General features: G+C 44.1%; 1 protein-coding gene across 4 annotated transcripts in view; it reads right to left on the reverse strand.

Annotated features, from left to right (window-relative positions):
• The window catches only part of OPHN1 (oligophrenin 1), a 386,576-nt gene extending 373,636 nt beyond the window's left edge, over nt 1–12,940 (reverse strand). For 2 of the 4 annotated variants that reach the window (XM_032255831.1, XM_032255830.1), the window contains exons 1-2: nt 12,219–12,940; nt 11,918–12,075 (exon numbers count right to left, since the gene is read on the reverse strand). In XM_032255831.1, coding sequence (XP_032111722.1) covers nt 11,918–12,071 — 154 coding nt within the window. In that variant the 5' untranslated portion in view covers nt 12,072–12,075; nt 12,219–12,940. The other 2 variants (XM_032255828.1, XM_032255829.1) reach the window with 2 other exon arrangements.
• Between the last annotated feature and the right edge of the window lie 1,347 nt (nt 12,941–14,287).

Raw genomic sequence — 14,287 nt, forward strand, 5'->3', positions numbered from 1 at the left:
AGAGTGAAACAAAGAAAGACAGAAAAACAGAAAGATAGAGAGAGAGAGAGAGAGAGAGACAGAAAGAAAGGAAAAAAAGAGAGAGAAAAAAAGAAAGAGAGAGAAAGAAAGAAAGAGAAAGAAAGAAAAGAAAAGAGAAGAGAAGAAAAGAAAAGAAAAGAAAGAAAGAAGGAAAGAAAGAAAGAAAGAAAAAGAAAGAAAAAGAAAGAAAAGAAAGAAAGAAAGAAAGAAAGAAAGAAAGAAAGAAAGAAAGAAAGAAAAGAAAAGAAAGAAAGAAAGAAAGAAAAGAGAGAGAAACAAGGGAGGGAGGGAGGGAAGGAAGGAAGGAAGGAAGGAAGGAAGGAAGGAAGGAAGGAAGGAAGGAAGGAGGGAGGGAGGGAGGGAGGGACGGAGGGAAGAAAGGAAGGAAGGAAGGAAGCTTTGGAATGGGAAACCAATTCTGGTCACAATTTGACTCTAAGTCTAGGTCTCTGGAGGAGTAATTCTCTGTCTTGACTTTCTTTTCCCTACATATAAACCAGTGGAGTAGATGTGTAGCTTTCTAAACAACCTTCCAGGTCTGATGTTCTATAAGATAGAGCTAAAGGAAGATGTAGGTATGTAAGACAAGCACCTGTCACCTGTTTCTCCAGACACAATGGGTTTTTTAAAAACAGCTCTGAGATATGACTCACACCACAAAATGGCTCACAGAGTTGTACAATCATCATTGCAATCCAATCTTAAAAAATGTTCATGACCCCAAAGAGAAACCCTTTACCCATTAGCAGTCACAATATATTCCAACCCTCCAGCTTAGCAACCACTAACTTGATACTCTCTCTAATAGATCTGCTTATCTGGACATTTCATATGAAAGGAATCATGAACAATATGTAGTCATTTATAACACTTTTCTCACTTATCATACTGTTTTCAAAGTTCATCTTTATTGTATCATGTATCAGTACTTCATTACTTTTTATTGCCAAATACTATTCCATTGTATGGATATACCACCTTTTATTTATCTATTTTTCAGTTGATAGACATTTAGAGGTTGTTTCCACTTTTTGGCCATTATAAATAATTCTGTTATAGGCTGGTCACAGTGGCTCATGCCTGTAATCCTAGCACTTTCAGAGGCCAAGGTGGACTGATCACCTGAGGTCAGCAGTTCAAGACCAGCCCAGCCAACATGACGAAACCCTGTCTCAACTGAAAATTTAAAAATTAGCCAGTCATAGTGGCGGACACCTATAATCCCAGCTACTTGGGAGGCTAAGGCAGGAGCATTGCTTGAACCTGGGAGGTGGAGGTTTCAGTAAGCCAAGATCACGCCACTGTACTCTAGCCTGGGCCACAGAGCACGACTCTGTCTAAAAAAAAAAAAAAAAAAAAATCACACACTGAATTTCCTCTTCACACTCTTACCACAATTGTAATTAATTATTTAAGAGGGTAATTTGATATTTAACATATGTTCCGAAAGGGCAGAGCCTATAGTTATTCACCACTATATCCCCAGTTTCCAGGGCAGTGCCTGACACATAGTAGGTGCTTAGTAAATCCTTCTTGAATTAAATTGAATTGCCTTTACATTGCCCAAGGTTTAGCACTTGATACAAGCCTGGTAAAGCATCAGGAGGGCCTTCCACCCCACTAGAAAATAAAATCAGCTCAAGATTTCCAGGGTACTCCCATGGAAAAGTGTGTAACTTTCCAGATCCTCACAGGCTTTTAGGAAACTTCTGTAGTAACTGATTAGAGAAACATATGCCAGATTAAACAAAAGGTTTTGGCTATGCTTAAAAAAAAATAAGGCTATAAAAATGAGGCTGAAAAATAAATTTTCTTCATCACTCTAAAATCTGATTGGAAAACTTTTCTAAACGGGCAAGTCAAGCTAAAATCTTCCCTACCCCACCCCGGCACCAACCTCTACCCCTAAGTAAGAATAGTTTCTTATAAATGGACACACTGAAAGGTTGGCTTGGTTCACTTTTCAACCCTAGTTTCCACAGCACCCACAATCCAGCTACTTTGGAATCTGATCTTCTGAGGACCTCCAATGAATATGGCAACATTTCATCTCCACCAAATTCCATTTAACATTGCTTCACATCTATTAATAGTAACAGCAGCACCAAACAACATACCCATTATATTGATCTGAGTGACTCTGGAGAAGGTGTCAAATAACTCCACATGCTCAGAGGCACTGATAAAATATCACTGGAATAATGACAAGATACCTGCTGAGTGAGAATGCATATTATATCACCAACTCCTCTCACACGCCATGGCACTAGAGCCATCCCAAAGGGATTAAAAGCTTTGGTGTCCCTCATTATAGAGCTATTCAGGATAGGGCATCAGGTTGAGACCTACCAAGAAGCATTCAATGAGAGGAGAGTCAAGTAGGTCAGCAAGTCATCTACTCATGCTGGACATACTATTTGGATTTTCCCTTTGCCTATTCTCCTAGAGTAAAAATAAATTGGCTCTTGAAGTTTATGATAAAATCGATTCACATTGTTTGACTATTTGACTAACATGGTGGTAGCCAGAAAACAAAATAATAAAACCAGAAGGAACTTAAATATTATTAGCCAAACCTCTAATTTTATAAAATGGGAAAACTGAGACTGACAAAATGAAAGGCTTATTCAAAGTCATAGAGCTAGCTAGTGGAAGGCTTGGAATCAACCCATCCTTCCAGTAAAGCAATCACTCACAAAATAGGTGCCCTTGTTGCCAAAGTGAAAGCTGAAAAGGCACCCCAAAAGGTGACTTTAATGTAAACATCTAAAACTCTAACTTTAAAAGTATAGAATGTAAGAAAGTGACTTTTTTTAAAAATTAAGATTGAGTTATTAAAACTATAGAATTATATTATTTCTACTTTATCAACTTTATGTACATTTAGAGTACAAAATATATCTTTTGGATTCTTCTTTTTTTTGAGACAGGCATGAACCAATGCACCTGGACTGGATTCTTTTTTTTTTTGAGACAGGGAGACAGGGTCTCACTCTGTAGCCCAGGCTGGAGTGCAGTGGAGTGATTTCTGCTCACTGTAACCACTGCCTCCAAAGCTCAAGCAATCCTCCTGCCTCAGCCTCCTGAGTAGCTGGGACTATGGGCATGCACCACCATGCCCAGCTAATTTTTCATATTTTTTGTAGAGACAAAGTTTCACCATGTTGCACAACCTGGTCTCAAACTCCTAGACTGAAACAGTCCACCTGCCTCAGCTTCCAAAAGTGCTGGAATTACAAGCATGAGCAACTGAGCCCGACCCTGGATTCTTTTAAAACATACATTTTTGGTGGGGTGCAATAGCTCACACTGGTAATCCCAGCACTTCGGGAGGCCGAGGTGGGTGGATCGCTTGAGGTCAGGAGTTCCAGACCAGCCTGACCAACATGGTGAAACCCTGTCTCTACTAAAAATACAGAAATTAGCCAGGCGTGGTAGTGCGTGCCTATAATTCCAGCTACTTGGGAGGCTGAGGCACAAGAATCGCTTGAACCCAGGAAGTGGAGGTTACAGTGAGCCAAGATCATGCCATTGAACTCTAGCCTCGATGACTAAGACTCTGTCTCAACAACAACAACAAAAAAACATATAAGTTTCCATTAGTCCAAGAGAGCCTATGTATGTGTGATTGTGCATGTATATGTGTGAGTTTAATGATATATTTTTTTCTGACATCTATTTTATATATATAAACATACGCATAGGTTGGGCGCGGTGTCTCATGTCTATAATGCCAACACTTTAGGAGGCTAAAGAGGAAGAATCACTTGAGCCCAGGAGTTCAAGACCAGCCTGAGCAACATGGCAGGACCCCATCTCTCCAAAAAAAGAAAAAAAAGTTAATTAGCTGAGATTGGTAGTGCGTGCCTGTAGTCCCAATTACTTGGGAGGCTGAGTCTGGAAGATCCTTCGAGCCCAGGAGTTCGAAGTTGCAGTGAGCCATGATTGTGCCACTGTACTTATAAGTATGTCACTCTGGGTGACAGAGTGAGACTCTGACTCTTAAAACAAAAACAGACTTATAAAGCATATTATCCTTGGTTTGGAAGAGGGTATTTAGAAATTCTCTTTTAGGCTAAGCACGGTGGCTCATGCTTGTAATCGCAGCACTTGGAGCCTGAGGTCAAGAATTCGAGACCAGCCTGGCCAGCATGGTGTAACCCCATCTCTACAAAAGAAAAACATTAGCTGAGCATGGTGGCATGTGCCTATAGTCCCAGCTACTTGGGAGGCTGAGGCATGAGAACCGCTTGGACCCAGGAGGCGAACATTGCAGTGAGCCGAGATGGCACCACTGCACTCAAGTCTGGGTGACAGAGTGGTGAACTCTGTCACACACACAAAAAAAAGAAATTCTGTTTTAATTTTTTGTTTAATTAAATACTGGCATTTACACTAAAATATGTGAAAACTTATATAAGTGTAAAATAAGATCCTGTAATTGGGTTAGTTGTTCCTTTCTCAAATCGTTAAAACTACAATATGCCATGCAAAAAATAATAAGTCATAGAATGCTAGGTTTATAAACCTCCTACTCCAGACCCAACTTTGTAAAGCCGCAGACCCTGGGGTCCCAGTGAAATCGCTTATCAAGGTCACAGATCCCATTAGTAGCAGAACCAGCTCCTTAGGTATCTAGATACCATGTCCAGGGTTTTTTCCCATTATACCATCATTCCACCTCTGTTCATTTGCAAAGACTATCCAGTGTTGCTTCCCCAGGAAAGCCCCTATCTAAAGACTGTCATCCTCCATTTTCCTAGCCAATTAGAGTCCAAGAGTCAGACTGGTAGTGCTGCATCATCTAGCTCAGGGGTTGCAACCTGATTGAATCTAGCCTATGAAAATGTTTTATTTAGCTACCACATTTTTTTTTTTTTTAAATAAGAAAGTAGGCTGGGTGTGGTGGCTCATGCCTGTAATCCCAAAACTTTGGGAGGCTGAGGTGGGTGGATCATTTTAGGCCAGGAGTTCGAGACCAGCCTGGCCAACATGGTGAAACCTCGTCTCTATTAAAAATACAAAAATTAGCCAGGCATGGTGGCGTGCACCTGCAATCCAGCTCCTCAAGAGGCTGAGGCATGAGAATTGCTTGGGCCCAGGAGGTAGAGGGTGCAGTGAGCCGAGGTTTCTCCGCTGCACTCCAGCCTGGGTGACAGAGCAAGACTCCATCTCAAAAAATAAAATAAGAACATAAACGCCGTTTTACTGGAGTGAGGCTGCTATATTTTACCCCAATAATTCTAGTGCTATTAGCCCACTTCCAGCAGCTTTATCCTTTTCTGTTTTTTCCTTGGCCTCTGACAGCATTGGAGCCTGAGATCCATGAATTCAAAGCAGACGTAATTAGTAGCACGCCAAAGTAAAACTGGTTGATGGAAAACGTGAAATATGGCATTATGTTCTACCTATAGCAACATTCACTGCCTTACCAATAAAAATCCAATTAGGTCTTTCAGGTTAACTAGCTATCCAGAGGTGTGTAAACTACAGCTGGTGAGACAAATCCAGCCTGCTACCTATTTTGCATGTCCTCCTCCCCCAGGTAAGCTGAAAAGGTTATATATAAATCCATATATATATATATACATATACATATACATACACATATATATATCCATATATATACCCCAGCACTCTGGGAGGCTGAGGTGGGCAGATATAATATATATTTATAGTTGTTGTTTTTTGTTTGTTTTGAGATGGAGTCTCACTCTGTTGCTCAGGCTGGAGTACAATGGTGTGATCTCGGCTCACCACAACCTCCACCTCCCGGGTTTAAGTGATTCTCCTGCCTCAGCTTCCTGAGTAGCTGAGATTACAGGTGCACGCCACCACGCCCAGCTAATTTTTGTATTTTTAGTAGAGATGGGGTTTTGCCCTATTGGCCAGACTAGTCTCAAACTCCTGATCCCAAGTGATACGCCCACCAAGGCCTCCCAGAGTGCTGGGATTACAGGTGTGAACCACCATGCCTGACCTGTTTTTCATATTTGTTAATGATTGAAAAAAATTGAAAGGAAGAATAATGTTCTGTGACATGTGAAACTGTGAAACTCACATTCAATGTCAATAAATTAAGTTTTACTGGAACATAGCCACACTTGCTTTGTTTACATGTTCTCTATGGCCACTTTCTCACAAAAATCCAGAGTTCAGTAGTTGCCACAGAGACTGCACAGCCCTTAAAGCCCAAAATATTTACTATATGGTCCTTTACAGAAAAGATTTACTGACCCCTGAGCTATATCAAGAAAAATTTAAGGCTGGCCAGGCGCAGTAGCTCACACCTGTAATCCCAGCACTTTGGGAGGCTGAGGCAGGTGGATCACAAGGTCAAGAGATAGAGACTATCCTGGCCAACATTCCGAAACCATGTCTCTACTAAAAATACAAAAATTAGCTGGTCATGGCAGCCCGCGCCTGTAGTCCCAGATACTCGGGAGGCTGAGGCAGAAGAATTGCTTGAACCTGGGAGGCAGAAGTTGCAGTGAGCCAAGACCACACCACTGCACTCCTGCCTGGGTGACAGAGCGAGACTTCATCTCAAAACAATAAAAATTAAAGCTGTAAATTGATTGCTGGAAAGTCACAAATATTTGTGAGGGATTGCTAACACCTTATACATCAATCACTCTCAGATGAATCTTCCTAAAACACAGCTCAAACCACACCCCTCTTCAAAAACCTTCTCTTAGCACTCCTTTCCTACAGAGGAAAGTCTGAAGCCCTTAACAGGTCCCATAAGGTCAGGCCTCAACCTTTCCTTCCAATCTCATTTCCCAAACCTCCCTTTCTGCTGCCTACATCCCAGATGACTCAAATTATTTCTTGTCCCTTTATATTCTGTGTCACTCCTGCTACATGAAATGCCCTCTCCTGAATAGTGTCATGCAGTAGGATAAGCAGGCCCTTCCGAGTCAGGTTTAGGTTCTAATTCAGACTCTTTTTAAAAAATATATATTTTTTTTGTGTTTTAGGTTTTGGGGTACATGTGAAGACCATGTAGGATTGTTGCATAGGTACATAGATCACAATGTGGTTTGCTGCCTTCCTCCCCATCACCTATACCTGGCATTTCTCCCCATGTTATCCCTCCCCAACTCCCCACCCCGCTCTGCCCCTCCCCTAGTTCCCCCCACAGACCCCAGTGTGTGATGTTCCCTTCCCTGTGTCCATGTGTTCTCGATGTTCTCTTGACCTTACTAGTTGAGAAAGTTACTTAACTCATCAGAACTTCAGTTTCCTCATCTATAAAATGGCAGTAATAATCCTTATCTCAAAAATCTGTTACAAAATGTAATGCCTGGCACATGGAAACAGCTAAACAAGTGATAGTGCTATTAATTCTACCCAGCTCCAACGGTGCTTCCTCCTTGGCTCGTCCCTTGTGCTCCCACTGGGAAATCCGCTTTCCCTCTCATGTCATATATCATCATGTCCACCTGTTCCCACTTTTATGGCTCCCATCTGTATCTGCTACCTTATATGACACATTTCTACCCATGTCTTGTCTCCCCCACCAGCCTAAGAACTTCTTGGAAGCAGTATGCATCTGTGACTCACTCTGTAAGCCTGACAGTCCCAAAAACAATGGCTTAAACACGGTATGTGCACAAGTATGTATTGAATGAATAGTATGTGTTTGCTAACTATATATGCCACTTATTAGATGTGTCATGTTGCCTTGCAATATAAGTAGGGGCCACATTAGTTGTTCTGAGTAACGCCTAGCCTCAGTGTTTAGCAAATACTCAAACAACATCAGAGACTGAAGCTGCCAACATAAAAATAAAGGACAAACAGAAAAGTTGGTAATACAGTCACCTTTCAGAGGGATAGTGTTTTTATTTTCCACTAGTTTAAGTTATAATCACCTTGCACTCCAATAATTATAAAGAGATCACATTTAAGTGAGGGGGTTCCAACTACTACCGCTTATGCATTTCCTTTCAGAAATCTACAGAAATGACACATTCACCAACAGATATATTAATAATCTGAAGATGTATTATCAACAACTTTGTTTAGCCATTTCCATATACAGAGCATTTTTATAATCCATTAATTCCTTTGAGCCTCACAACAATCTTGGGAGGGAGGTATAATTACCCCCATTTTACAGATGAAGTAAAAGTTATTTGGGGCCAGGCACGGTGGCTCATGCTAAGGCCAAGTGGGTAGAATTGCCTGAGCTCAGGAGTTCAAGACCACCCTGTACAACAAGACAAAACCCCGTCTCTACTCAAAAAATACAAAAAAATTAGCCAGGCATAGTGGTGGGTGCCTGTAATCCCAGCTACTCAGGAGGCTGAGGCACAAGATTGCTTGAACCCAGGAGGTGGAGGTTGCAGTAAGCTGAGATCACAGCACTACACTCCAGCTTGGGCGACAGAACAAGAGTTTGTCTCAAAAAAAAAAACAAGTGATTTGGCTGGGTGTGGTGGCTCACGCCTATAATCTCAACACTTTGAAAGGCCGAGGTGGGAGGCTTGCTTGAGCTCAGGAATTCCAGATCAGACTGGGCAAGATAGCGAGCCCAGTTTCTTAAAAAAAATAATAACATTACCCAGGCATAGTGGTGTGTACTTGTAGTCCAGCTACTGGGCAGAATGAGATGAGAGGATCACTTGAGCCCAGGAATTTGAGGTGAAAGTGAGCTCTGATTGTGCCACTATACACCAGCCTGGGCAACGAAGTAAGACTTTGTCTCTAAAACAAGAAAAATGAAAAGTGATTTGTGGCACCATGTGTGGTGGCTCACGCCTGTAATCACAACATTTTGGGAGGCCGAAATGGGCGGATCACTTGAGGCCATGAGTTTGTTATCAGCCTGGCCAACATGATGAACTCTGTCTCTACCAAAAATACAAAAACCATCCAGGCCTGGTGGTGTGTGCTTGTAGTCCCAGCTACTCAGGAGGCTAAGACACGAGGATCACTTGAACCCAAAGGGCGAAGACTGCAGTGAGCCGAGATCATGCCACTGCACACCAGCCTGGGTGACAAAGCAAGACTCTGTCTCAGAAAAAAAAAAAGTGATTTGTGTTAGATCCCAAGTTGGTGAAAGCCAAGAACGTAATCCTGGTCTTCTAACTCCGATTCCAATGTTCCTTTCTCTCCAAATAAACCGAGAGCATGTTTTGCTTCCACCCTACCACTTTGAGAAAGTCGCTCTGCTGGCACACTGTGAGGAAGCAGAGTGGGAGTATAAACACCACTGTGGTCAAGACAGTGGGAAACATCCCACCTTTGGCTCTAGCTAATCAGACTATTAGAATCCAGCAACTGAATGGAAAGAAATGGAGAATGGGTTAGCTGCTGAGTTTTATTTTCTGCCTGTCCTATTTTTGGCTTTTGTGTATACTCAGAAACAGAAAACTACCACAAATTTCAAGGAGCCCCTGATCTAGAATATCTCTTGGATCTTTTGCTCATATGCAAAATTTTGGCCATGAGTTCAATACCAGCCTGGCCAACATGGTGAAACCCATCTCTACTAAAAATACAAAAATTAGCCAGGCCTGGCTTAATTGTTGTCTGCTTAATTGTTGACTCTTACCACTTTGAGTCTTAGAAAAGAAGGAAAGACGCCAGCTGCAGTGGCTCACACCTGTAATCGCAGCACTTTGGGAGGCCAAGGGGGTTGAATTACCTGAGGTCAGGAGTTCGAGACCACCCTGGCCAATGTGGTGAAACCCCATCGCTACGAAAATGCAAAAATTAGCCAGGCACAGTGGCACACACCTGTAGTGCCGGCTACTAGGGAGGATGAGGCAGGAGAATCACTTGAACCCGGGAGATCCAGGCTGCAGTGAGCTGAGATCGTGCCACTGCACTACAGCCTGTGTGACAGAGAGAGACTTAATGTCAAAAACAAAAATTTTAAAAAAAGAAAAGAATAAAAACCTTTACTTGCCCCATCTTATGAAACTTTTGCCCTTCAACCATGTTTTATTGAACTGCTTTTTTTTTTCTTACAAATCTTAATCTCTCTGATATGCATTAGCTGGTGATTTTTAGCACACTTTCAGTTAGCATCCACTTCACAAAGCCATTCCGTTCCTAGGGCTTATGATAAGATTCGTTTTACTGTGGATACAGCACCAAGCAGTTTACCATAATGTGTAAACAAAACAAAACAAAAAACAAAGCTGAAACATTCCTCCTTTTCCTTTCAGTGAACTCTCACCTTTCTATTTATGTGGCATAACTCGCATATCCTTAACCTCTTAAGGATCAGCATTTCAGATTATACCAGGAGTTTTCTCTTGGTCAGGCCACAGTAAAACAAACCATTAAATAATCAAACGCAATCAAATGAGCTGCAGGAAGTTCGACAGTGTACATATTCTGACCAAAAGTGAGCAGAGAACATATGCAGGAAAAGCACAGACTCCAAGGGGCAAATCAGAAGGGCTACACAAGAAATACAAACTGGCAGCAGTTACCACGGCACTTTTTCTCTTTTTTTTCTTTTGAGATGCAGTTTTGCTCTTGTCGCCCAGGCTGGAGTGCAGTGGTGCTATCTTGGCTCACTGCAACCTCTGCCTCCCAGGTTCAAGCAATTCTCCTGCCTCAGCCTCCCAAGTAGCTGGAATTACAGGTACCTGCCATCATGCCCAGCTAATTTTTCTTGTATTTTTAGTAGAGACAGGGTTTCACCATGCTGGCCAGGCTAGTTTCAAAGTCCTGACTTCAGGTGATCCACCTGCCTCGGCCTCCCAAAGTGCTGGAATTATAGGTGTGAGCCACCGTGCCGGGCCTTGCACTACCACTTTAAATCTTTCTTTCTCCCTGCTCTTGGTTGACTGCATCCACCTAAGAAGGTTGCCACATTGGTCCTAGACTCTGTATTTGGTGATAAATCCACTCAAAACAAAGTTATAACAGTATAGGACATACTTGTCAATGACTGACTTTATTTTTCACAGTCATCTTTCAGCCAAGAGAAAAAATTAACTATCATTCCACCCAATCATTACCCTCCATTCTTCTGGGTATATGCTTTGGCATAAAGGGTTGGCTTGCTTGCACTCTCGTTGGGGATTTTTATTATTCTTTCTTTTACTCCAAGCCTCCTGCCAACCGGCAGAAAGAAAACCTCCACACACAATGGGGGAAGGAAAGAGCTTCCTATAGCTGAGTCAGCTGTGACCACTGGAAAAGCCAAGCTAGGTGAAGTTCCTTCAGCCCAGCAGCCCCCAACCTTATCCCTGTTTCACTTTCTGGGGACTGAGCCTCTTGTGCCAGGGAGTAAGTAAGCAGCTCTTTGTTCCACACTCAAGCAGAATTCAGTGGCATGTGAAGCCATCCAATAATCCTGAACTTAGATTGACCTTGACCTAACCATAGTTTAGTGTGATCAAGAAAATAATTCACGGGGCAAAGGTGCTTTCCTTAAAAAACAACTTGCCATGGGAAATTTTTTACTGTCCTCCACACTTATCTGTAGCAAATTGAGACTAGGACAAAATATTCAAGCAGCTGACCTTAATCCCCAATTGTTTAGGAGGTGCTGTGGTAGTTCCTTGGTCAGCTTAGATATCACTTTGCCCCAGACAGGCGTGTTGAATATATCTAACAGTACAGCAGATTGTCCCTTAGGAACAAACATCTGCCAAGTAAGGGTAATTGCTGAACAAGAGGGTCCCTGGCACAGCTACATATCATGTCTTGTAAGGTCAAAGCCACTAAAGAGAAAGGCCCAAAGTTCTATTTGTATCCACCACTTTCCACTTCTACCATCTGTACTCCCCAAGTGTGGGAATCCCATTTGCCTCAGAGATCTGGGCTGGGAGTCACCCTGCAACCTCCCTTCCCCTGGTGGTGTGGAAAAGCTTAAAGGCCAGAGGCACCAGATCAGAGAAACAGCTCATCGAAGTTTTGCACTTACTTCTCATAGCGCTGATGAGTGCGTTGCCGTCTTTGATCACGTCTTTGATGAATTTGTTGGTCCTCTCCAGTTCCTGCTCATAACACTTGAGCCTCTCTCGGAAATCAGGGCTGTCCAGGTAGCAGTCGCTGAACTCCAGTGGGGGATGTCCCATGGTTCTGATGGCCGGGAGTAGGGGGAAAGAGGAAAGACACAAAGACCGGGAGCATCAATGGCACAGTAGAGGAAGTAGAGGGGACGGACTGAGCGCCCGACCCGCCTAAGGAAGCTTATAGCCTCTGTCCCTTTGGAGGACAGGTACCTGTTTCAATGAGATTCCTGGGGAGCGCTGGCTGGTCCGGACAGAGAACCTGCGCCCCGGCAGTGGCTTCAGAGCCAGAGAGAGCCAACTATCGCAGTCAGATCCCGGCAGGATGCTGCCTAGCAAGCAGCATGCCCCCTAGGCATCGCCTCCCCAGATAGGCGGCAGAAACAGCAGCCCGACTTGCCTCCGGAGACAGGCCGGATCCTTCCTGAGCAATTGCAAACGTGACACTTGGGCCCGCCCGCCCAGGGCGTAGGCGAGGGTGAGAGCTGCAGCTGGGAGCAGCCTCTCCTGGCTACAGACTCCTCGCTCCCGAGCGAGCGGAAGACTTCCTTAGCCGAACTCCGCGGGCAACCCGATTGCACTGTCCCCTCCCCCTTCTTAAAGCCAACGCCTGCGCCCCGCCCCAGCGAAGCCCGAGGACCAAACAGGAGCGCTCGGGCTCCTTCTTCAGCTGTCTTCCTTGTACCCTAAGGTTTCGTGACCAGGGCCCGCCGGCTGCTAAGACTTCTTCCTGGTGCAAAGAAGCTTGCCGGCCGTCCTGTTAGGCGCCGGAAGGGTTAAGCCGCGGCGGCAATTAAACGTAGCCTGGCTCCATAGACACCGCAGCGGGAAGAGGAGGGCGAAAGCGCGACGCACAATAGCCGCGGTGGCCCAGCGTTTCCCTACGGAAACTGGGGAGCAGTCAGCGCCCTAGGACTCCAGCTGGAAAGCGTGGCGGCCTGGGAGATGTAGTCTTTCCGTTTGCACTCCCCAAGACTCCTCCCTGCAGTCTCCCCACCACCCCGCCTGGGCTGCTGCTCTCCCAGAACCGCATTCCCGGCCTGCCGCAGGCTCCAGAGCAGGGCCCGGCCGCCAGGGGCAGGTGCGCTGCGCTGGACTCTGCGGGAAGTTTCCGAAACTACAGCAAGAACCCGCAGCACTAGATTGCAGGAGGCCATCTGTCACGTCCCATGATTTGGCTGGATTGTGTATTCTTTTGCCTTCCCCTCTTTCCAGCCTCCTTCGGACCTACCAACTTCTTTTCCTTTTTCCTTTCCCATGTCTCCTGCTCCAAGCGCTCTAATTTCGGTGGGCCTTAGACCTGAGGGGTTGACTCCTACTCTAGGGTCTCTGTGAAGCTCAGAGCCCCCTGCCAAGGAAAGGGAGGCCATAATTCAGAGTTAATTTTTTCCTGAATAGGACCTCACACCATGGTTTTTGTGGCATATGCCGATGATTAATGCATTTGATTTTCCATGTGTAAATGGAAAGTCTAAGAAGAGGATGTTATAAATTGTCTTGCAGCTTGCCTTGAAGGCAACAGCCTTGAGACTAAGGGTAGCTAGAGGCTCGAAAAACTAAAAAACAGTGTCTGCGTGGGCAAAGAGATCCCTTTAATTTTGCAGAAGTCTTTTAGATTGCACTGTGAAGAAAGGCAGAACTAAAGGGGACTGTAAACAGAATAATAGTGGCTAACTCACCTGACTTAGGGTCCTGTTGCTGCTGTGACAAATTGCCACAAACTTGGTGGCCTAAATCAGCATAAAGTTACAATCTACAGCTCCAGAAGGCAGAAATCAGAAATGGGCCTCACTGGGATCAAATCAAGATGTTAGAAGAGTTGTGTTTCTTTCCAGATACTCTAGGGGTAGAATCTGTTTCCTTACCTTTTCTGGCTCAAGCTGCTCACATTCTTTGGCTCACAGCCCCTAGCACTGGCCAGTCAAGTTTTTCTCATGCTGCATCACTGTGACTCTCATGCCTCCCCTTAAGGACCCTCATGATTACACTGGGTTCACAGGATAATCTCCCCCATCATATCATCCTTAACTTTATCACATCTGCAAATTTCCTTTTGCCACGTAAGATAACATAGTCACAGGTTTCCGGGATCATAACAGGGACATCTGTGAAGGAGGAAGCATTACCCACACAACCTATAGTCCACTTCACTAATCTTCGAAACAACCCTATGAGGTTGGTCTTATTATTATACCCATTTAAAGATGGAGAGGTTGTGTCAAAGAGAGTTTAAGTGACTTGCCCAGGGACACACAGCTAGTTAAGTAGCAGCACTTGAACTT

Source organism: Sapajus apella, unplaced genomic scaffold (genome assembly GCF_009761245.1).
Source record: "Sapajus apella isolate SASKATOON/1434 unplaced genomic scaffold, GSC_monkey_1.0 scaffold91, whole genome shotgun sequence".
Classification (NCBI taxonomy): domain Eukaryota; kingdom Metazoa; phylum Chordata; class Mammalia; order Primates; family Cebidae; genus Sapajus; species Sapajus apella.